This window comes from Manihot esculenta, chromosome 1 (assembly GCF_001659605.2).
Source record: "Manihot esculenta cultivar AM560-2 chromosome 1, M.esculenta_v8, whole genome shotgun sequence".
NCBI classification, from domain to species: domain Eukaryota; kingdom Viridiplantae; phylum Streptophyta; class Magnoliopsida; order Malpighiales; family Euphorbiaceae; genus Manihot; species Manihot esculenta.
The window spans coordinates 27,731,559-27,752,876 of record NC_035161.2 but is presented as its reverse complement, the minus strand read 5'-3'; the positions used below and the strand labels follow the sequence as shown (position 1 = coordinate 27,752,876).

The 21,318-nt window shown below is 33.3% G+C and overlaps 5 protein-coding genes across 5 annotated transcripts; 2 read left to right on the top strand and 3 right to left on the bottom strand.

Moving 5' to 3' along the window:
• Window positions 1-1,127: 1,127 nt before the first annotated feature.
• On the bottom strand, window positions 1,128-2,132 carry LOC122723555 (21 kDa protein-like). Its single transcript, XM_043956160.1, has one exon. It carries the CDS (start codon window positions 2,050-2,052, stop codon window positions 1,471-1,473), a length of 582 nt encoding a protein of 193 aa, XP_043812095.1. The 5' UTR covers window positions 2,053-2,132; the 3' UTR covers window positions 1,128-1,470.
• Window positions 2,133-6,052: 3,920 nt separating this feature from the next.
• LOC110614183 (21 kDa protein) lies at window positions 6,053-7,818 on the bottom strand. The gene has a single exon (XM_021755682.2). The coding sequence runs from the start codon at window positions 6,828-6,830 to the stop codon at window positions 6,222-6,224; it is 609 nt and encodes a 202-aa protein (XP_021611374.1). The 5' UTR covers window positions 6,831-7,818; the 3' UTR covers window positions 6,053-6,221.
• Window positions 7,819-7,952: 134 nt separating this feature from the next.
• Window positions 7,953-10,242, bottom strand: LOC110614175. Its single transcript, XM_021755670.1, has 8 exons — window positions 10,018-10,242; window positions 9,778-9,924; window positions 9,595-9,692; window positions 8,932-9,004; window positions 8,787-8,847; window positions 8,610-8,695; window positions 8,430-8,519; window positions 7,953-8,241 (listed from the first exon to the last, which is right to left on the bottom strand). The coding sequence occupies exons 1-8, from the start codon at window positions 10,120-10,122 to the stop codon at window positions 8,179-8,181; spliced, it is 723 nt and encodes a 240-aa protein (XP_021611362.1). The 5' UTR covers window positions 10,123-10,242; the 3' UTR covers window positions 7,953-8,178.
• A 1,964-nt stretch (window positions 10,243-12,206) lies between these two features.
• LOC110621082 (non-specific lipid transfer protein GPI-anchored 7) lies at window positions 12,207-13,242 on the top strand. Its single transcript, XM_021765140.2, has 3 exons — window positions 12,207-12,650; window positions 12,746-12,778; window positions 12,947-13,242. The coding sequence occupies exons 1-3, from the start codon at window positions 12,326-12,328 to the stop codon at window positions 13,030-13,032; spliced, it is 444 nt and encodes a 147-aa protein (XP_021620832.1). The 5' UTR covers window positions 12,207-12,325; the 3' UTR covers window positions 13,033-13,242.
• A 2,548-nt stretch (window positions 13,243-15,790) lies between these two features.
• Window positions 15,791-20,563, top strand: LOC110628707 (FAM10 family protein At4g22670). The gene is made up of 11 exons (XM_021775503.2): window positions 15,791-16,059; window positions 16,150-16,201; window positions 16,318-16,473; window positions 16,574-16,661; window positions 16,761-16,841; window positions 16,949-17,013; window positions 17,150-17,290; window positions 18,680-18,796; window positions 18,887-19,126; window positions 19,455-19,512; window positions 20,233-20,563. Exons 1-11 carry the CDS (start codon window positions 15,950-15,952, stop codon window positions 20,328-20,330), a joined length of 1,206 nt encoding a protein of 401 aa, XP_021631195.1. The 5' UTR covers window positions 15,791-15,949; the 3' UTR covers window positions 20,331-20,563.
• Window positions 20,564-21,318: the final 755 nt, after the last annotated feature.

Sequence of the window (21,318 nt, the reverse complement as noted above, 5' to 3'; positions counted from 1 at the left end):
TAATCTTCTAACTGAAAGTCTGGATAATTCTGAATTATGTGAAACACAATCATCTTGTAGGTTTGTCCAAATCGTTGGTCAAATCAATTTTAGCGCTTTTTAACACATTTTTATCAAATCTATTTCTCTTTTGCTTTTCTGTTTTTCTGTGAAATATTACAAAAAAATATAAAATTAATTAAAAAAAATATTCAATTCAATGCTAAAAACTATATGAAAAATATATTGAAATAACATTCGATCAATAGGTGTAATAGGAATTTGTTAGATTGCGTTTTCTAACGGTAACTTGTCGTGAGGACTCATCCTGTAGTTGGAAAGACGAGTTTTAGCGAAAAGCTGAGACTTGAAGCATTCAAAACTTCCTAGCATTCGAAACTTCTTTTCTTTCGGTGAAACCGAATATCACTTGATCAAACTCTTACCACGTGACCTTATTTTTGAGTGCCAGTATATTATTTATTTTGGATGATTATTGTGTTACATCATTAAATATAATATTACATATTATATTTTATATTTTTAAAATTAATTATTTAAATTTTGTAATTGAAAAAAAAAAAACTAAAAACTAACAAATGATACGTTGTCACGAGAAATACAGCTAAAATTTATTTATTTAATTTACTTCTTGTAAAGACCATTGGTTGCTCTTTAATAATGAGTAGAAAGTGATACAACTAACCTGACCAGCCAAGAAAAAGGGAAAAGAATCAACTATTTCCAATCTTTTCCACTCCTATTTATCTAGATTATAATGATGTTGATGTAAGCAACAAGAACATGCTAATTTATGCAATCATTCTATATATATATATACTATTTATGATAATATTTTTATAAGATTTATAACTAAAATATATAAAAACTTTTATATACTCTAAAATTTTATTATGAATAACACAATAAAATTAGTACATTTTTTCAAAACTCCCACCATTATCCTTGGTCTTTAGGAAAAAATAATTTTGAATTGGTTCAATATTAATTCAGGTTAATTCAATTTTATTTATTTTAATTTCGATTTAATTTAACTAGATTCCGATACTAAAATCTATCACCTGGCTGAAACAAATGGAAAGGGATAAGAGTCTCCCTGTAGCAAAGTAGAATTGAAAGAAGAACAATTACATGGGAAATTTCCTTTCTCAGAGTAAATTAATTTTCATATTCTTACAGATGAATATAAAACATAGTTTGCTAAGCATACAACATGAAAGAAAATCTACATTTTCACTTTCAAATCAACCTAAAAGAAACCTCAAGTGTTTACAACTAAAATAACTGATCATAATTAACCATACACACCAAAGTATTGAAACCTATAATCAATAATTGCAGAAGAGGATGACCCATAATCATTAAGGCTAAAATTTCTCTTACTTGACCTCTCCTGAGAAGTGGGTTCCCAACAAACTCAACTAACAACCACAAGGAGACACACAATATACCTGGACATTGACATTGCTCTCAGTTGATATAAGATGAAGCATAGTTATTGATAAGAGCCAAGGCATTGCTAGTCAGATGAGCAATTTTCACCAAGTGTCTCCTAGCAAGAGCCTTCACATTCCCATTCATGGAATCTCCAGCAAATTCATCCATACAAGTATTATCATCTGTTAATGCTGCACTAACCCATGTTTGTACATCAGCCATTACTTGAAAAAAATTCGATCCTCTAGCATGACCCATCTCCCCAATAGACCTTTGCAGCTCGTACACTGAGTCACCAACTACCTCCACACAATCTGCTACGGCTGCAGCCTCTCTAGGGTTCAATCCATGGATTCTTGACATCTTCTTCATCAATCTTGATGTTGATTTGGTGGCTCTGAGGGTGATGTTAAGGGCAGTGTTGGCTAGTGATTTAGGATTGGTCTTGATTTCGCTTGCATAGATTGAAAGGGAGTGGTAGCATAATCTTGGATAGGTTGTGTTGCTGCATGATGTTCTGATGTATTGGGTGGCTGAGCTAGAATTTGTGAGGGTAGAGAATTGAAGAATGAGAGTTGCTATTAGCACATAGACTAAAAATGGACCTGCTTCCATTTTCTCTGTAAGAAAGGGTTGCTGCCAGAGTATGATGAGAAGGAAGAGAGTAGCTCATTTATAGAAAATCTCAAGCTGTGGTTCCCACAAAGGGGGAGGAAGAAGCCAAGCCTGATATTTTTAAGGATAAATAATCCAGGAGAGATTAAAGGCTTAATCAAGAGCCTTTGCTGAAGAATACATGATTGGGAAAATTTTGCATTATTGTCTCTGCCACTGTATGAGTCAACATCAAATCCAAGAGCAGGAAGGAAAAAAAAGAAAAATTCAGTATTATCCTAGCAAATAATCAAGTTTACGGCCCTGTTTGAGAATTGTAACCGGCTGTTAATTGTTTTAAATGTTATAATGAATAGTTTTTTATAATTTACTATTTTAATTATTAAATACTAATATTTTGACTGAATTAAAATACTGAGTTATCGAATAAAATATTTTCATGTGGTTAGTCAAATATATTAAAAAATAAATTTTTATAATCTACTATTTCAATTATTAAATAATAGTGTTTCACATTGTCAAAATACTAAATACCTTCCAATTAACCCAGTTAACGCCTTAATCCAAGTTCCGGGGTTGTTACGGTTCAAATTCGTTGTGTCCCCAATAGGCAAGCAACATTGTCTGTAATAATTGGGGATGAAAAACAGCCAAATTAGGTTTGTCGTTTCTGTTGCTGTTGCTGTTGCTGTTATAGGGATGACAATTTACGTGTGCCTTTGGTCTTTTTTTTTTTTAACCTTTTTCACCCCTGATTTCGTGGGAATAGGGATTGGGATAAGAATTAGTCTTAAGGTTCAAAACGAGAAATTAAGGATAAGAACCAAGCATCATCCATGAAAACAAAAATAAAAGTTGAAGAATCAAGATTCAAGAACCAGGAAGTGACAGTAAGAGAAATTACTTTATCTCTTGATAAGATAAATAAAAAAATAAAAAAAAATAAAGAAGAAGAAGAAAAAGAAGAGACAAGAATATTGTATCAACATCTGACTGCTACTTGTAATAAATCCATGCATACAAAAAAATCTTGTACATTATTAATCGTAAGAGCCATAGCTCAGCAAATTGCTGGTCGGCCTCGCTCTTTCTATCTTTATCAAGGATTGTGATATGAGAAGGACACTAGCTCAGAATTATATTCATGCATTAATTATGAATAATTCATCTTTTAATATTAAATATAAAAAAAAAACACTCAATTTTTAACCAAAATAAAACGTAATTTATGTTATTTAATCTAACGATTAAAGTTTGTTAAGATTTTAATTCCACTCTGGTTCTTGGACGAGATATTTCGTTTCCAATCAATTTGCACGATTTGTCAGTTTCTTCCTGAACTGGAGATTCCAGGTGAGATGACGAGGCCCCCCATGCCAAGCTGCTCATAATAATTTCACATCTTCTTCATAGTTTAACTGGAAGCTAGCTCAAATTGATGGATGGTGATGATTCTCCAGTTAGGGCTCCACAAGGCAGTGGAATCAATTATGTAGGTTTCCCCAGAGAGTGCATATGGCCTTTGCCTTGGCCATTTTCTTTTATTTCCTTTCGTTATCTTTTTGCAGGCAGTTGAACCACATCACATGCTCTCACATTCCTTTTATGGAGACTTGTGCTAAGCATTGGTGCTCATCGCGTCAGCTTTCATGGAGATTTCATATTTTGCCTCCCACTATTGTGAGCGAGTCTCCTTTAGAATCTCCTTTTCTGCTATACCATGCATTCCCCTTTTATTCAGAAATCTCATATCTTCTTCCTTTTTTTCCTTTTAGACAAGAACGTATTAGATAAAATGAACAATTAGTAAAATTTTCCTGAAAATTTAATTTTTAAGTTCTTAATTTTATTGTATTTAATTTAATTGTTTATATTTTAGATTAATTTTTAAAAATCATATGATAGGTTTTAAATGACTTTTTTCTTTTAAATACTACTTTGGACCTTCAGATATTTTTCTAATAAAGTGAAAAAAATAAAATAAAATAAAAAATTTGAATTACTCTTTGTTTGAATTGAAGGAAAGAAATTCCTAAAGGTCACCAAAGAAAGGAGTATTCAGCCCACAAACCGTTTTGCTACAAATAAATATATTTAAATCAATGTTTGATTTAACTGTTAAATACAGTTTATGTGTATTAAAAAAGTTAAATCAAAATATTTGATAAGTTTAAAAAACTCAATTAAGAACCGCTGATATAAGATTTATTAAATGTTTTTAGGATTAATTCTATAATTAGAGTTCTTTTTGTTTCAATTTTATTTTTCATTTAGACGATATTATTTTTTAAAATTTATTAATTATAATTTTAAATTAAATTTTATACCAATAATTATTTAAAATTATAAAAAATGATAAATAAATTTAAAATACTATAAATAATAAATAAACTAATTCTAATATTATTTTTTAAAAGTTTATAATTTCCTCTATTATATTATATAAATTATGTATATACATGAAAATTACTGCATTTAAAATTTTATTTTTAATTATTATATATATTACAAAATAAATTAATAACTTTATATTTATTTTATTAATATAATAAATTGATGTATACTTTTTGTCATTTTATATTCTAATAATAACAGTTAAATATATATACCGAACATATAATATTTAAAATCAACTATAACTACTGGTTAAATTAAATATACATTTAATTATTATATTAGAAAGTTGAGATTATCACCATATTTTGAGTGTTGAGATGGTCATATTTTTAATGAAATAATAGATTGAATCGTAAAATAATTTAAAAATTCAATTCGATTTTATATTTTTTTAAATTTAATTTGATGTTAATTTTTAAAAAATTTAGTCATTTAATTTAATTATATTTTAATCAGAAAAATTCAATAAAATTTAATTGATTAATTAATAATCTTATATAATTTTATAATATAGAATTATTAAAATATAATTAAAATTGAAATATTTTAATTAAATATTAAAATATAAACAAATATTAAAAATAAAAAATTAATTATACAATTCAAATTATTAAATTAATTTGAATCATTCAATTTAAATTAATTTTTTTCTTTAATTTTGAAATTAAATCAATAGTGCAATATGAAAACATCAAAATCAGCCCTGATTGACTCCTCAAAGCACAAAGAGCCATCATATTTATGTCGCTTTATTTTTTTTTCTTTTTCCTGAAAAAAATAAAATAGTAGAATCAGATTTAGTAACCTGCCGGCAGGCAAAGCCAATCAAAAATAGTCAAAGGAAATTATGTTAATAATCACTTTGATAAAGATGCTTAAGCTTTAATCGCTTTGAATCCTTCATGTCACCCAAAATTCTCTAATTATTAATAGAGGGTTGGAAAATTTGCACAAATCAAATGGCTCTAGCTATTTCATAATAATAAATGTATTTTTATTTTTATTCATCCTAAATCATAAATCGGTTTTTTAAAATGTCAATTAATTAATATTTATCAGATTGTTAATATATCATTTTTTTTAATATGTGTTAAAAATTAAGTAAAATTCAATTGTCCTATGAGTAGTTTAGTTTTATAATATATATAAATTATTATTTGTATCTTAATTCTAACAAAAAAACATCATCCTCTTGTATTTTGTATATTATATTATTTTATAAAATCTTTGAAGGTAGTTTTTATATGAAATTAAAAACTTTATGTGAAAACATTAACAATGAATATCATCTAAAACTCATTGTAGAAGAGAACATAAGAAATATACTGAGAGCTCTTAATCTCGGGTTGGTTCATGTGAATCTTGATTTCAATTCCAATTTGATTCTGGCTCGATCCAAGACAATTCTAGTTAGAATTTTTCTTCCGTCAAGAACAATCCAACTCGGTCCTTTGTATTTCCATTTTCAAAATGATTTGGGTTCTTGAACTACTGACCACTGCAGCCACCACCATATGGGATTTGAAATGGGGATGTCGTGTTCTTCGGTTTTGGTTTGATCTAATTTGATTCAATCCAACCGTTGATTTTTTTGTTTTTTAAAAAAATTATTCTTATAAACAAAATTTCCATTTTAAATTGACAACGAAACAGAAATTTTGCTCATGCTTAGTACTATTTTGCAATAAACAGAGTACTTAAAAGTTCATCCTATGTTGCACTTGTACATTAGCTGGCAAGCTTGGGCTCTTGGAGATAAAACTAGGCAAAAACTAAGGCTTTTCACCACATGCAGATGTGTGATGCCTAGATGCAAAGTGGTTAACCAATGCAAGTGCATTGCTAGTGACTTGTGCAGCATTGGTAACCCTGCGCTTGACGGCAATCTTCACATTTCCATCCATGAAGCGGCCAGCAAAGCCATCAAGGCAAGTGCTTTGATCAGTTATGGCAGCACTAACCCATGTCTGCACGTTGCTTATAAGCCGCACAAAGTCCTGACCAACAGCTTGCCCCAGATGGCCCAGTTCCGTGATTGACTGGCTAAGTCGATCCACACTATCACCCATATTCTCTATGCAGTCCTTCACAGCTTGATTCTCTCTTGGTTTTATCCTCCTAACTTTAGTAAGCTTGGTGACAAATGCAGCAGCTGATCTAGCCCTGGCTAGACTCACAGACAAGGCAGTTAGAGCTAGATGTTGCTCATTTTGTTGAATTGCGTTAGCATATCCTGAAAGACATTGGACACACAAATCAGGATAGCGTGTGGCCTTGCATGAGGCCTTGATGAAGTCTCTGGGGCTTGAGGCAGAACCTGCAATGCCAGCCATGGACATGGCGAAGGAGAGAACTAGCAGGGAAAGGAGAAGCCTTGCCATTGTTTTGAAGGATAAGAATGATCCAGATGGAATGATGAAAGCAAGGAAGTTAACATTTATAGAGTTCTTAAAAAGGGAGTTGTGAGGTATCCACCTTCTTCTAAATTAAATAAAAGAAGTCACATGCCCTTACCTTCTTTTCTCTGTCTCAATAATCCTTTGCTCCCATTAAACTTTTTCTCTTTGTTCGGTTTATTCTCTTCACTTTCAATGTGCCTAATTAGTGAATTGGAAGTTTCCGTCCAAGTTTTCACTTTTCTTCGGTGCCTAACCTCTACAAAGCACTCGGTGTCGGTGGTCTTCAACCGGCAGAGCCGAGTCCAGTTAGGGACGAAACCACCAAAAAAAGCAAGATTAAGCAATCAACTCTACCATGTGTACTGCTGGTTTTTCAGAAGAAACCATAAAAAATCCATCACCCTGTTTTATGTGTTTCCAAGTCAATCCAACAACAGGCACTCCATTATGCATTTTCATATTGACTATGAAACCAAGATGTTAGTCAGCAGGATCTCCAGTGTTAGGATGTTATGCATCAACCATCAGTGAGAAGCTCCAATCTCTAAACTAGATGATCAAATCAGCAACCCCAAGAAATTCACGACTCGAGTTCCCTTTAAAAGAATTGTTTCGCTTTCTGACTTTCCTCATTATCGGTCCGGTCATAGATTGCGCCTTCGTCGGTGTCTCAACTAATCTTTTTGTTTTATAGAATTTGTAGGGAAACTTAAGGTTTACACCTTATCCTTTTAGCTAATAGGCAAGCAAGTAGATTTTTTGCAGTTGATTCTCAATTAAATTGTTCTTATTTCTGACTGCTAAGAGGCAAGGCTTCACTATTTCCTGAAACCAACAGCCAGGTAGTCAGCCTATAACATAAACACGTAACTGAATTTGAAGTCCACCAAACAAATACCATATTTCTTAGAACTTAATGTCTTTTAAGTTTTAATTGCATTCCTAGTGAACGCACTCATTTTTAAATAACTGTTGCTCATAAGGGCTACTCAACTGTTTCTGACAAATGCATGCACATGCTATGATGGTTGAGGCATCTGAGACAGTCTGTATAATGCACATGAGATCAATCTTAAGCGTGATAATGTTCAACCAAGAAAAAAATTAACTGTAACAAAAATTTCTATTTCAGTACCATTTCCAATCTTGCGGCAGGAGTGTCAGAAGCTACAACGCATACTATGAAGTAGTCACAAAGCAGGACTCTATACAATATTTCATCTATTTCCTTCAACTTTTTGGCTCAAAATTTAACCTATTGAATGAACCTAGAGTCAAATTCATCTCAATAACTGCAGTCAACTTGACAGGTAATATACACCATCGATTGCTAAACTGTAATGTACTTAAGCATTGCTGCACGAAGCTTTTCCATGTAAGCTGCTGCTTCTTTCTGCAGGGTACAGATCATGTGTGGTGTAAAGTTAGGCATTTAAAAGCAGGCTATAATTTAAGCATGTTAGCTACATGATTATATATAGCATCAATATGGTGCTAATGCTCCTCTACCACAATAAAAAAATTGAGAAGAGAGAGAAAGAGAGAGGCATATACTGAGAAAATTTCATCTAAAGGTCACACCTGATTGCTTTGGTTGGCACTTGATATATTTTCATCAAGAAGTGTCAACAAGGATCTGTTAATTTCATTCTTCTCAACCATCTCTAACAACTAGCATAAATAGAAAAAGCCATAGAGTAAACATAATTATGCAGAAAGTATATAATTAAAGGCTGAATGAGTGAAAATAGTAATGCATACAGTTGCTTTCACATCCTTCGAAGTCAAGATTCTGGTTAAGTTGTTCCTTGCCTTTACAAGTTCACCTTGCATTTTATCATAGGCTTCTGTAGTGGGACAATGAACCAGGACGGATCACTTTTCAAGAAGAAAGCAAATTTTAATTCTTCAAAGCAACAGTTTGATGAGACCACTGACCTGTGCCTTCCAGTAGAGCCTTCTGTAGTGCTTCCAGCTCAATCAATCTGTCCTCCATATCCTGAAAAGGCATCAATTTTGAAAACATTTGCTTGGTTTTGTAATGCAAATAGAATGTAACTCCCATGTAATTTGAAGAACAGACCTCTGTTTTTGAAACAGCAAACCGAAGCTGCCCCAATTCAAATTGCAGATGCGAGAAAAATTCCTGATTCAATCTGGAAATTTCATGTGTTCAAGATTCATATGGCATTATTTACCTGAGAATTCTTATATTAAGGAGGAAAAAATAATAAATTGATTCATAGTGAAAGCAAATGACAATGCTACAGAGGGAATAAGTTGAAGGGAACCGCACTGCTTATAGATCATATTTAGAATCCGAAATATGGCATAATCAATTGCAGCAATGAAAGGCCAAATGAGAAAGAAAAAAAAAATCAAAATGGGTGGGAAAAAAAGGTAACTAAATTAGAATTAACTTAAGGTCAGCTTATAGAGAAGTTCATGTGTTATGTGCATTTGAAGCTGCTTAATTGAAGTTGATTCTCCACTCCTAGCTTGCTTAGACTTGGTGCTTGTTTGGCATTGTAGTTTGTCAGTTTTATTATGACTAAAAACTTGCTAAGATTAATTTTAAATCACTCTCTATTAGCACCCTTGACACAAACAACTAACAAACTAATTAGAGTCGTCATCCATCCTCCTACAGGCCATATGGGTCAGCAAACTTTACTTGATATTTTCAAATTATGTTGTAAGAAGCAAACTCTCAAACATATTCTGTACAATAGCAGTAGGAACTAACCTGGGTCTCATCCTCGAGATCTCAAACTCAATCTCCTGAGCCTCAGTGTCAAGAAAGTACTCTACAAGCTCCGCTGGAGTATCCGGCATAACCCGAGACTAGCCCAATAAGAAATAATCACAAAAAGCATGAATAATCATAATTACAAACACGAAGAAGTGAAAGTTCAGTATATAAAATTACTCGGCGAAGAGCTCGACGACGCTCTTTCTCTTCGTGGGCTTGTTGCTCTAAGGCCTCACGAAGCTCGGCGTCTCTCTCCAGGCGTCTTTTGAACTCGCGTCGGGCGATGTGGCCCGTCTGTGGAGGACCAAATAACCCCTCTGGATCCTTCCTTCGCATAACGATATTATAAAAAAACTTGAAGGAAACAAAGAGAAGTAGAAAATGAAAGCGGAAAAGTAGAATTTTGAAGAAAGTTACAAATCCAATGCAGGAGATTCGAGGCCTGGGAGTGGTTCTTGTTATTGGCCTTGTACGGACGGTGACGATGGTGGAGGTGGCGATGCCGAGACTAAGAGCGGCCATTGATAGCCCTTCGGGAAGCTGAAGCAGGAATTCTGCAGTATTATGTTATCCGTTTATCTAAAAGTGGGAGCTTGTTTCAGTTCGGTAGTGCTGTTGATGGCGGGGATTACAACCGTCAGATTTGTACATTTATATACATGGGGGCACAGGCCTCATCTGTGCCGTTCGATGTGGAAAATGTGGATGGCTGATGGCCTTCGCCCTTTAGCCCGTTTGTTAAGATGGGCTTAATTTACTAAATAGTAAATAAACAGTTGGGGGATTTTAAGCCCAACTTGACTTTATGGATATTACTACTTTCTTATAATTTCCTGGTTATGGGCCTCTAGCTTTTATCGATTTCCTTATAAAATACTTCAAAACAAATCTTATTGATGTTATTATAATCTCCTTTGCAGGTATAAGTTTCTGGTTTGAATATGCTGATAAAGAATGCTAGATGGGTGATTGTGGGTAACTTCTCTGATTATATTGAGTTTATTTTTTTAAAAAAAATTAATATAAAATTATACGATATGTAGTTATTATATTGAGTTTATTTTTAATATATGAAAAATATAATTAAAATTAAAATTTTATTAATTACTAAATAAAATATTTTTAAAAATATATTATCATAAATTTAAAATTTATTTTAACAAAATTTAAATTGTTGTCAATGGTATCAGCGGAACTAGGATATTGCCACATAAATCAAAATATAGTAGAGTAATCTAAAAATATTGAATATTTACTACATATAAGATATTAAAATAGAATTGCTTTAAAAAAAAAGATATTAAAAAGAATATATTGCTCTTTTAAGTCACGAAATTTATTATAACTAAATTTATAGTAATTATTTTAATAGTTTTTATTTTTAAAATTGAGTTATTTATTAAGTTTCTTAATATTTTTAAGTTTTTATTTATTTGTGAGAAATGATTTGTATTTAAAAAATATTTTTCATTGAAATAATTTATTTTTTATTGTTTAATTTTAATTTAAAAATAAAAGGTATAACTCTCAATTTTAAAGTCTCGAGTTCTAGTTCCATAACTTTTTTTCGTGGGATAAGAAAAGATGAAAATAGTGGAGCATGCTGCCAGGAGCGCGCAGACGCATTTCCTGACCGTAAGGAATGCAATTACGGAGTAATCCGTGTGGAAAAATTCACAAGCAGCCCCCCATAAATATTTCAAACCGTATGCTTTGTTTCACACCTCTCTGCACTCACATGACTTCTTTGTTGTTTTGCTTCCTTAATAATTAAGAAGTATTTTATTGCAAACCAGTAAAAATGAGACTCGTATCATTTCGTGTATTGACCGTTTGTATGTTGTTAAAATTATGTTGAGCCGACAACAGCAAGACCATTCCATTTCCAGATAGTCTCTCGCTTCTAGATTTTAGGTTTTTTTACTTAGCTGGCTGGCCCTTTGATAATTGAATTCATTTATTGGACCTTTCCACAACATCTTCAGTTTTAATTCCTTTTTGTCAAATTTTCAAACACCCCAGATTTTATCTCCTTGTTGATTTAATTAACTTCATTTTCAAATTAAAGGCTTCTATAATGAATCATTTATATTTGGTTTTGTTGGTACGTCTAATAATTACTTCACAAGCTGCCTCATCTTACCAAGTCCAAGTTGTCCAAAACCAACACATTTCTTATGGTCAAATTGCTAGAAAATCAAATCAACACTCAACCTTCACAAAAATTTCTCATCCAACCATTCAGCTTAAGCAGGAAGGTTTAGAAGGTAGTTGGCAACTTTGGCATTAAATTGGAGATGATAAAAATCATAAAGTTTTATTAGTTTATATTTAAGTTAACTAACTATGAAGACACTTATCTGCATTTTCCAGAATAATAATATATTTTTTATTTATTAGACTAAAGTCAGATAGACATTATAATTAATATTTAAAAAAAAAGAGCTAATTCAATAATTAGACTAAGGATAATTGTTTATCTTAAAAAATATAATAATTTTATTTTCCGACCGTAGCGTAGCTTAGCTTCGATCGCTGCCACGTGGACCGTTAATTTTCTCCATTTTGTTTTAAACCATGCAATTGATTTTTTTTTTTTTCGCTTTTCTTGTAGGAAAATAACATCTATTGCAGTCTGCAGGCCTTGTATAAGTATAGAGGAAGACCTAGATAACTAGAAAGACATAAAAGAACCCACCACTCTTTCTCCTCAACTCCAAAGAAAATGGCTTCTTCAACAACCATGTCCACGGTGGTGATGATGGTGGCCATCCTCCTTGTGAGCACCAGTACAACGACAACACAGGCGCAGAACGTCGCATCTTGTGGCCAGAAGCTAATCCCATGCGCCGACTACCTAAACACCACAACCACCCCTCCAGAGTCTTGCTGTGGCTCCATCAAAGACGCCGTAACTAACGATATCAACTGCCTCTGCAACCTCTACAACACACCTGGTTTACTCCAAAGCTTAAACATCAATATCACTCAGGCCCTGGCACTCACCGGGCGATGCGGAGTTAACGCTGATCTCACTGCTTGCAGCAAAGGTAATTGAACCAAATTTTGATTGTAATGATTTTTTTTTCCAATTATTTATGAATGATTAGTTCAACACTGATAGTCTACTACAATTTTGATGCAGCTGAGTCGCCATCTTCCGTGCCCCCGCCTCCAGGTAAAATTCTGCTCCTATTGCTTCAAAACAACTTCATCTCTCGTTCGATTTAGATTCGGAACTAGTTCGGTGAACATTAGAATCGAAATCAATCAGAGTTTTAGATTAAAGTTTAAAATTTTTAGCCAGGCCTTTCCTCTGAAATGAATTGTTTTAATATTTTGACAGGAGTGCCTGGAAACGATGGCAGCAGAATGGCGTGGACGGGATTTTCTGGGGTAGTCTTGTTATTGGCTACCTGTCTATTGTATTAGGCCACCTGCTACCAAGTTTGACATTGAGATATGATTATTATATTAATAGTCATAGATGCTGAGATCGTTCATGTATTATTAGAGAGATTTATTTCCCTGATTTTGGAGAATTTTCGTTATTCTCTTCCTTAGTATCTCACTTATTTCAACATTTTACATTGTTGCCGCTGTACTTCTCCTATTTTATTGAACTTTTGGACATTTATGTTATGCGATCGTTATCACATTTGTGTTGAAAATTTATGTTTCATGTCTTGCCAATTATGGGTTTTTTTTTTAATGCAAATTAATCACAATTTAATTTTTTTTTTTGGTGAGAGACCATTGGTGTTGCTTTGAATTGATATAATAAGGGATAAACTGAATATTGAAATTATCTAAATTTGTTGATTATATTTTATTTTATTTAGGGTATTGGCACTAAAAATTTAAATCTTTTTGTACTTTTGCGTTAATTTTTATTTTCATATAATAATCTAAATTTTGAAAGTGTTTTGCAACTTTATCCAATTTTAAATTCTAGATGAATGAGTGTATCATTTGATGACATGGCATGTTTTATATTTTTTTAAAAATAATTTTTGATGGAACCACAAAACATGTAGAATGTCATTTTCTATAATAAAAAACACTTCGTTAATTTTGAAATTGTAAAAATTCCTAATTTCAATAAAAATTCCTAAAATGAAAGTTCTCTTTCTCCGCAGCAAGTCATTATTATCGGATCTTGCTGGAGAAGTAGTTGGTATTTTGAGGGTTCCATTAGCAAACACTATAATAGTAGGGATGATTCCCGTACCACTAACTTCTACAATAGTGGCTCTGCGTGCTTCAGAAGCCACTAGATGGTTTCACCATCTGACTTATGCCCCAGCTCTAGTGTCAGTTAGAAAATCCTAGCAGCACATGTGACAAGCATACGGATACTACAGTCACACCCTCCACCTTGGTATGGCAGTCTTTGGAGGGTCTCTTAATCAGAACTAGTGCGCTATTGTTTAAGTGAGGTACCTGCAAGAGGCTAATTGGGAAAGAGTTATTGTTGTTATATAATTTATGGCAATTTATGTCTGTCAACTCTTCTATCTTGAGCAGAATCGTGGGGTCAGGCTCGGTTTTGCTTTCAGAGTTAGGAGGTTTCACAACTTTAATTAAGATTAATCAAGGATTACTTGTCACAGAAGATGACATTCTACATGTATTGTGAATTCCATCAAAAATTATTTAAAAAAAATATTGTAAGTCTCATCGAAAATTATTTATAAAAATACAGAACACTATAAACAATTGCCAGATTACTAATAAATTTTAATCCGTTAGTAATTTTAATAAATTTATTAATAAATTTAAAAATTCATTAGTAATACTTAATATAAAAAATTATGTAAAAATTTATTATTGAATTTAAAATTTATTGATATTACTGACGAATTTTAAAATTTATTAATAATTTATAAATATATAAAATAATTGAGATTAAAATTTAATTGATAAAATTGTTAAACGATTTCAAAATTCAAATTATTATGTAAAAAAAAAGTTAAATTTTTAGTGTAAAAACCCAAATAGAATCATCTCTATATTTTGATAAGATTCTCCATTTCAATGGTTGGGTCATGTGATTACTAGATTGGAAATGAATTTCACCAAGTAAAACTAAAAAAAAATTGTTTTTAAATTGTTTTTATTTTATTTATTGTAGTTGAATACAATATAAATAAGTTTTTTTTTTTTTTTTTTAATGTGAGAATCTTGCACTTGAATAATCTGACCCGGAAACTACTCCATTAATATAAAGCTTAATTATTGGGGGCATAGAAAATAAGTCTGGCCTAGCTGTATGCCGGGTGTGGGTGGCAAGCGACGCTTCAAGGTACTTAAAGAAAAGACTCTCAGCTATTTTATAGAAAGAGATGACCTCTTCTTTCCCTTTTTTAATAAAAAAAATTAATTAATACATGAATTTTTGTATAGCTCAAAATAAAAATTCAGAACAGTAACCATGTGCAACTTTATCAGAACAACGGGGCTCAGTTTGGGCTGGATTTTGACAGTTCATTGGATTCAGGCTGGTTGATATCATTGTGCTGGGACTTTAATCCACTTTCATTAGCTTTGGCCAAGTAATTGAAGTTAAGTAATTAAAGCAGTCTCAGGTGGATTAGGTCCAGACCAAATTTACTTTCCTGGTGGACATGCTTCCTGCATCTGAAGATCATGGGCTTCAGCTCGGTGTTTGAAGAGGTGATGAAAATCCCATTCGAGGCGTATATAAGCATCAATAAGTGATTTCATCAAGTTTCTGAAGCAACTTGAAGTTTTTCCCATATTTGATATGATTCAATAAAAGTTTTATAAAATCATACATTATTTTAACTTCATTTAAAATTAAAATTTTTTACATTTAAAAAATTTGAAATTTTCCATTTCAAATCCGAGAGTTATGAAAAAAATATTAAATTTAGACTTTATGGATAGCCTTATTTTCTTCAAAGGTATGAGTTTACTGTCAGATTAGAGATATAGGACAAATTCTTTTCGGGTCTTAGGTTTATTATTTCTTTGGACTTTAAGACTTATATTTTATACTGGGCTTAAATTTAGATTTCCTCTTATATTGTTATGTGTTATTCTTAAGCCTTACTTCTGAGTGAGAAGCTTATTGTAGGCCTTGGGCCTTATTTTCTTTATCATTAATCAATTTCATATCTTACATAAAAAAAAATCCGGATAAGTCATAAAACTACTTGCTCTCAAAATAAAGGAAAAACTATGATAGAAGCTGCTAGAAGAACCCAGTCCAACACTTGTCTACACTTCGTCTCTTCAAGTGTCCCTTACTCCCTTCCCATTTCCCATTCCAAAATCTGAAAATTCCTTTGATAAAATTTCTACCTCTGCCGCACCACCTGCGAAGATGGACGCAGCTAAACTCAAAGAACTCAAGCTTTTCGTCGAACAATGCAAATCCAATCCCTCCGTTCTCAGCGATCCTTCCCTCTCCTTCTTCCGCGACTACCTCGAGAGGTAAAATAAACTCTCCTTTTTCTTCATTCATGTTTCACCCAATCTATTTTCTTTCTCTCATTGATGGCTTCCTGGGATTCATTCCTTCAGTCTCGGCGCTAAGCTTCCTTCCTCTGCTTACGACCACGCCGACTCCAAATCGGTACACTTTTTTTTTTTCACTTTTTTTCAGTTTCATTTATGTGTAAATCGATTGTTTTCTGCTTGTGTTTTTAATTCCCCACGTTTCAATATCCGGTGTACTTTGGGGTATTGCAGAAGAGCTATGTCGTGGAGGAGAGCGACGAGGAAATTGAAGATAAGGAAGGTCCACAAGCAGAGCCTGAAGAGGAAGAAGAGGAGGATGAGATAATCGAATCGGATATTGAGATTGAGGGCGAGACTGTCGAGCCTGATAATGATCCCCCTCAGAAGGTCTTGTTTGGGAAATTACATCGTTTATGCCTTTAATTTTGCTTGGTTCGTGGAATTTTATAAATTATTTGCGTTTCCGTATGGCATTGGCTGTTTGCAGATGGGTGACCCGTCTGTAGAAGTCACAGAGGAGAACCGCGAGGCCTCACAGGAGGCAAAGTTCAAAGCCACGGAGGCCATCTCTGAAGGTATTAGAATGAGTGTGTGAGTAGATGGTGTTTTATGGCTTGATATTTTAGGCCTTTCAAGGATATGATTGCAGAATCTGGTATTTCTTTGCGCTGCAGGTAAATTGGAGGAAGCAATTGACCACTTATCAGAGGCTATTTCCCTCAATCCGACTTCAGCAATCATGTATGCGACCAGAGGTAATTGTTGATTAGTGGTTTTATAGGTGATAGTTTTCTTAGCTTGGGATTGGTGTGTGCTTGCTTGTTTTGATTGTTTAGTTTTGGGTGTACATGATATTTTACAGCTACTGTTTACATCAAAATGAAGAAACCCAATGCTGCCATCCGGGATGCCAATGCTGCTCTTGAGGTTGTTGCTTTCATTAGCTTATTTGCACAGTTGCTCTATGTCCGTTTTTAAACAATTTATAAATTATGAATAGGTCACTTAGTGTAATTTGATACTTTGAACTGATTGTATGAATTGTGATAATTTCCTGTTTCAGATTAACCCAGATTCAGCTAAGGGCTACAAATCTCGTGGCATGGCACGAGCAATGCTTGGTCAGTGGGAAGAGGCTGCCAAGGATCTTCATGTGGCATCAAAATTGGATTATGATGAGGAAATTAGTGCTGTACTCAAGAAGGTGTCTCTGTCTCTGTCTCTCTCTCTTCCTCACTCTCACTCTCACTCTCTCTCACACACACACACGTGCCTGCAACCAGACAAACACGCACAAACTGTGAATTATGTGACTATCAGATGTCAGCTCCTAGAAGTAGAGGCACAAACTAGGTGATACATTTCCTGTTTAGAAATCGAAAAAGGATTAAAATTGAAGTAGTTCAACGTAAAGTTGTGAAATGGATAATGAAGTAGAGAACAACAAATTCTAATCATTTATAAAATGTATACTCAGTGTAGGCATATACTGAGGGAATAGACATGCAACAAGAGATGATCCTTATCCCCACATTTAATTGATAAATAATGTGTCAGCAATCCCCTTCTTTAAATCTTTATGAATAAATTAAAGAATTTTGATTGAAATAATTTGAAGTTTGAACTTGTTTCTTTTGTTAATTCTTGTGTAGCATCAGTGTTGTTAAAGGCATGCCTCAAGTGCAAGATGCACAATTCTCCAACTGTAATGCCTTTGCTGGTGAAAGTGGGTGACCTTTATGTGGAACCAATCAAATAACTTAACCAAACGATTAATTTAAATTGGTTAAGTTCGGTTTTTGGTCTATGTTCTCTGCCTAGTAAACATACTATTTGGGTCTGTTGTTCAGGGTTTTTTAGATCATTCATTCATTCTTTCTTTTTATTATTATTACTAAATTTTTGAAATTAACTTTTTTTTATTTTTTATTATCTTTGCTTCTTGATTATTTGACCTGTTTGATGGCTGTCTATTTTTCCCCCTTTTCCCCCTAACTATACTAACAATTGATTAACTTTTTTTTATTATTATTATCTTTGCTTCTTGATTATTTGACCCGTTTGATGGGCTGTCTATTTTTCCCCCTTTTCCTCCCTAACTATCCTAACAATTGCATTTGGCTTAATGGATATCTAGAATCTTGGGGTCTCTTTGGATGTCCAAAATTTTTTACTTTTCTTTCTAACAAGTTCTAATAGTGTTATCTTAAAGAGGAAAAAAGATAACAATGTTGAAGTCATTATGCATTTTATATATTTTTTATTAATGCTTTATAGATGGATAGTTTTGATAAATTTGATTTAAGTAGATGTAATGTATCATTTTTTGATTTAATTTATTTATTTTTATTAAAACTTGTGTGGCATCTCAGCTTATTCAGGCACAAAATGCACAAAGACCTATTGCTTTAAGTAACTGATGTAGCATTAAGTTTAGCTGATCAAGTTCTGGTTTCCAAAGAAACTAGTTAAATTGATTGAAGTTGCCTACTTGATGTTCATTGGCATGAGGCATATCCGTTATGCAAAATGAAGGGCTTCATTGGAGCATATAGTTTGATTTGACAGCCCACTCAATTGTTTCATTCTGTAGGTTGAACCCAATGCACACAAGATTGAGGATCATCGCAGGAAGTATGAAAGGTTGCGCAAAGAGAGAGAGAACAGAAAGATTGAACGTGAGAGACAACGTCGACGTGCCAAAGCACAGGTAACTTCATTTTCATTGTTCAACATGTTCAGTTGCTAGCCTATTTTATGTGATTGTGTTGATGCTTATTTGGTCTTTCCCTGTGTACAGGCTGAGTATGAGAAAGCAAATAAGCAAGAGCAATCTTCTTCCAGCAGGAAACCCGGAGGTATGCCTGGTGGGTTTCCCGGTGGAATGCCAGGAGGAATGCCCGGTGGAGTGCCAGGAGGAATGCCCGGTGGGTTTCCTGGTGGGATGCCCGGTGGGATGCCCGGTGGGATGCCTGGAGGTTTCCCAGGTGCAATGCCAGGAGGGATGCCAGGAAATGTTGATTTCAGTAAGATCTTGAATGTATGTATGTTTTGAGGTTGTTTAACGTTTTCTTTCTCTTGAACTTTTTTCATATACGTTGTCCAACTATAATGCGAGTGACTAACAACCGTACTTCGTTTACATTGATTTTATGATATGTGTATATTGCTGTAAGAGATGTGCAAATGCTAATGCATTCACATATTAACCTGGATTTTTATATACAATTCAATGTTAATTAGCGCACACAAGCCCATTGACATGGTTTTGTCTACAGTTGTTTGGATAAATGAATTCTTAAAGTCAGTGAATGCTTTCTATTGTTACGGTTGTTTGATGTGTGTGCTATAATTTATCTTTTTGGCAGGACCCTGAACTGATGGCTGCGTTTAGTGATCCTGAGGTCATGGCTGCCCTTCAAGATGGTATAAGTTTTTTAGTTCTTTAGCATTATTATTGTTTCTGGTTTTTCATTCTTTTCCTATATTTTAACCTTGACTATTTTAACAATTTGCATGTTTGTTGAGCATTTATGTTATGCTAGCTGTAGAATTATAATAGGTATCCCAGTAAGGATGTTAAAACGGCACAACCTTATGAAATTTGAATTTAGTTATTTGTGCTTCTATATTTAATTGAAACCTTGATGTTGGGACATATTGATAGTTTTTTTTTCTTGGAGGTAGATTTTCCTGGATTTTTTTAAAAATATTTAATACTTTAATTTCTTTAGGATGTTTAACTCTGCTTGCTTGCTTTATTTTGGTGCTGATCCAATCCAGATTGGGTACCGTTTGTTATCTGAATAGGAAATGGCGCATGTGTAGCTAATGGTGAAAGTGAAACAGAAATTTTTCGAATGTTATGGCGCATGTATAGTCATTTTATTACTTTTTTGCGCACTTGTGCCTAGGCCTAAAGATACCTTGGCACCTTGTGCCTAGGCTTATTGCCATCTTGTGCGCTTTGCGCCATCAATTTTGGAGATTTGGGCGAGTGGCAAGGCCTTTATTTACCTCCTCCCTTCTCAATGCCTAAAACACTCACATGTCTATAAATTGTCATTTCACTTGTGATGATTTACTCAATTTACACTTGTATATATGATAATCATCCTTAAATGCTTTTGGATGATGGTTTTGCAGTAATGAAGAACCCGGCTAATCTCGCCAAGCACCAAGCTAATCCCAAGGTAGCTCCTGTAATTGCTAAGATGATGAGCAAATTCGCAGGCCCAAAATGAATGGTGTTCAAAGTTGACTTTTGTTCAGGAAGTCTGCATCGTGGTGTGATAACTTTGATATTTTGTGTAATTCTTCCTCTGCAATTACCTTTGAGTTGATGGGCGTGGACTCTGTGGCTATTACATTACTTGTACGTGTGAGATATTTTTTTCCCTCCCTCCAGACTTCTGATTGATTTCAGAGAGTGAATATGTTTTGTTGAAAATTCAAGTAGCTGCAAGGTTTTGGGCCATGATTATTTGATGGTAATACTTCCTTCGATTCTAAAATTGGCCCACAACAATCTTGTTTTTATATGTTTCAACGACCGAGCCATCCCTATTGTTTACCCGATCTTTGATTTGGACTGACGGGGTTAATTTGGTCGAGGGAAGGCATTTAATTATTACTAGCAGTGTAGTATTCTTTGTCCAGGAATTCTTGAAAACAATACTCTGAACAGTATTAGCCCTTAGACGTTTATTATCGGGTTCTTGATTCAATAATCTATGTTGGAATAAAAAAAAAAAATTGTAAGGACTAATTAAAAGATTCTTTTAAAGAAATAAAAGAAAACGAAGATCGGAATTTTTGGCTTCTGCGAAATGCCCTGGACATGGACAGAGTTAGCCCGATCGGTGGGGGGAAGTTTCTCAAGCTCCTTTGAATCGACTGCTTTAAGACTCATTGGTGGTTTTGGGCTGAAATTTGCTTTTGAGATTTTTTTTTTAAATAATTAAATAATTTTCCTAGAATACCATTTTAATAAAGTGATTCTAAAATTTTTTTTTCCTCAACGGTCCAAGCTCAACTTCAAAGGGATATATATATGAACAATAAAGGGTAAGAACTCAAACCTTAATTTTATTTATTTTTTTTCCCGAAGAATTTGATTTTTTTTTTTTTTTGCCAAATTTGATTTTATTATTAGACCAAGCCTTCATTGGCGGATGTAAACTATATCGTCAGAATAATAACGTCAGATAATAATTTTCCGTGTGTGTTGTG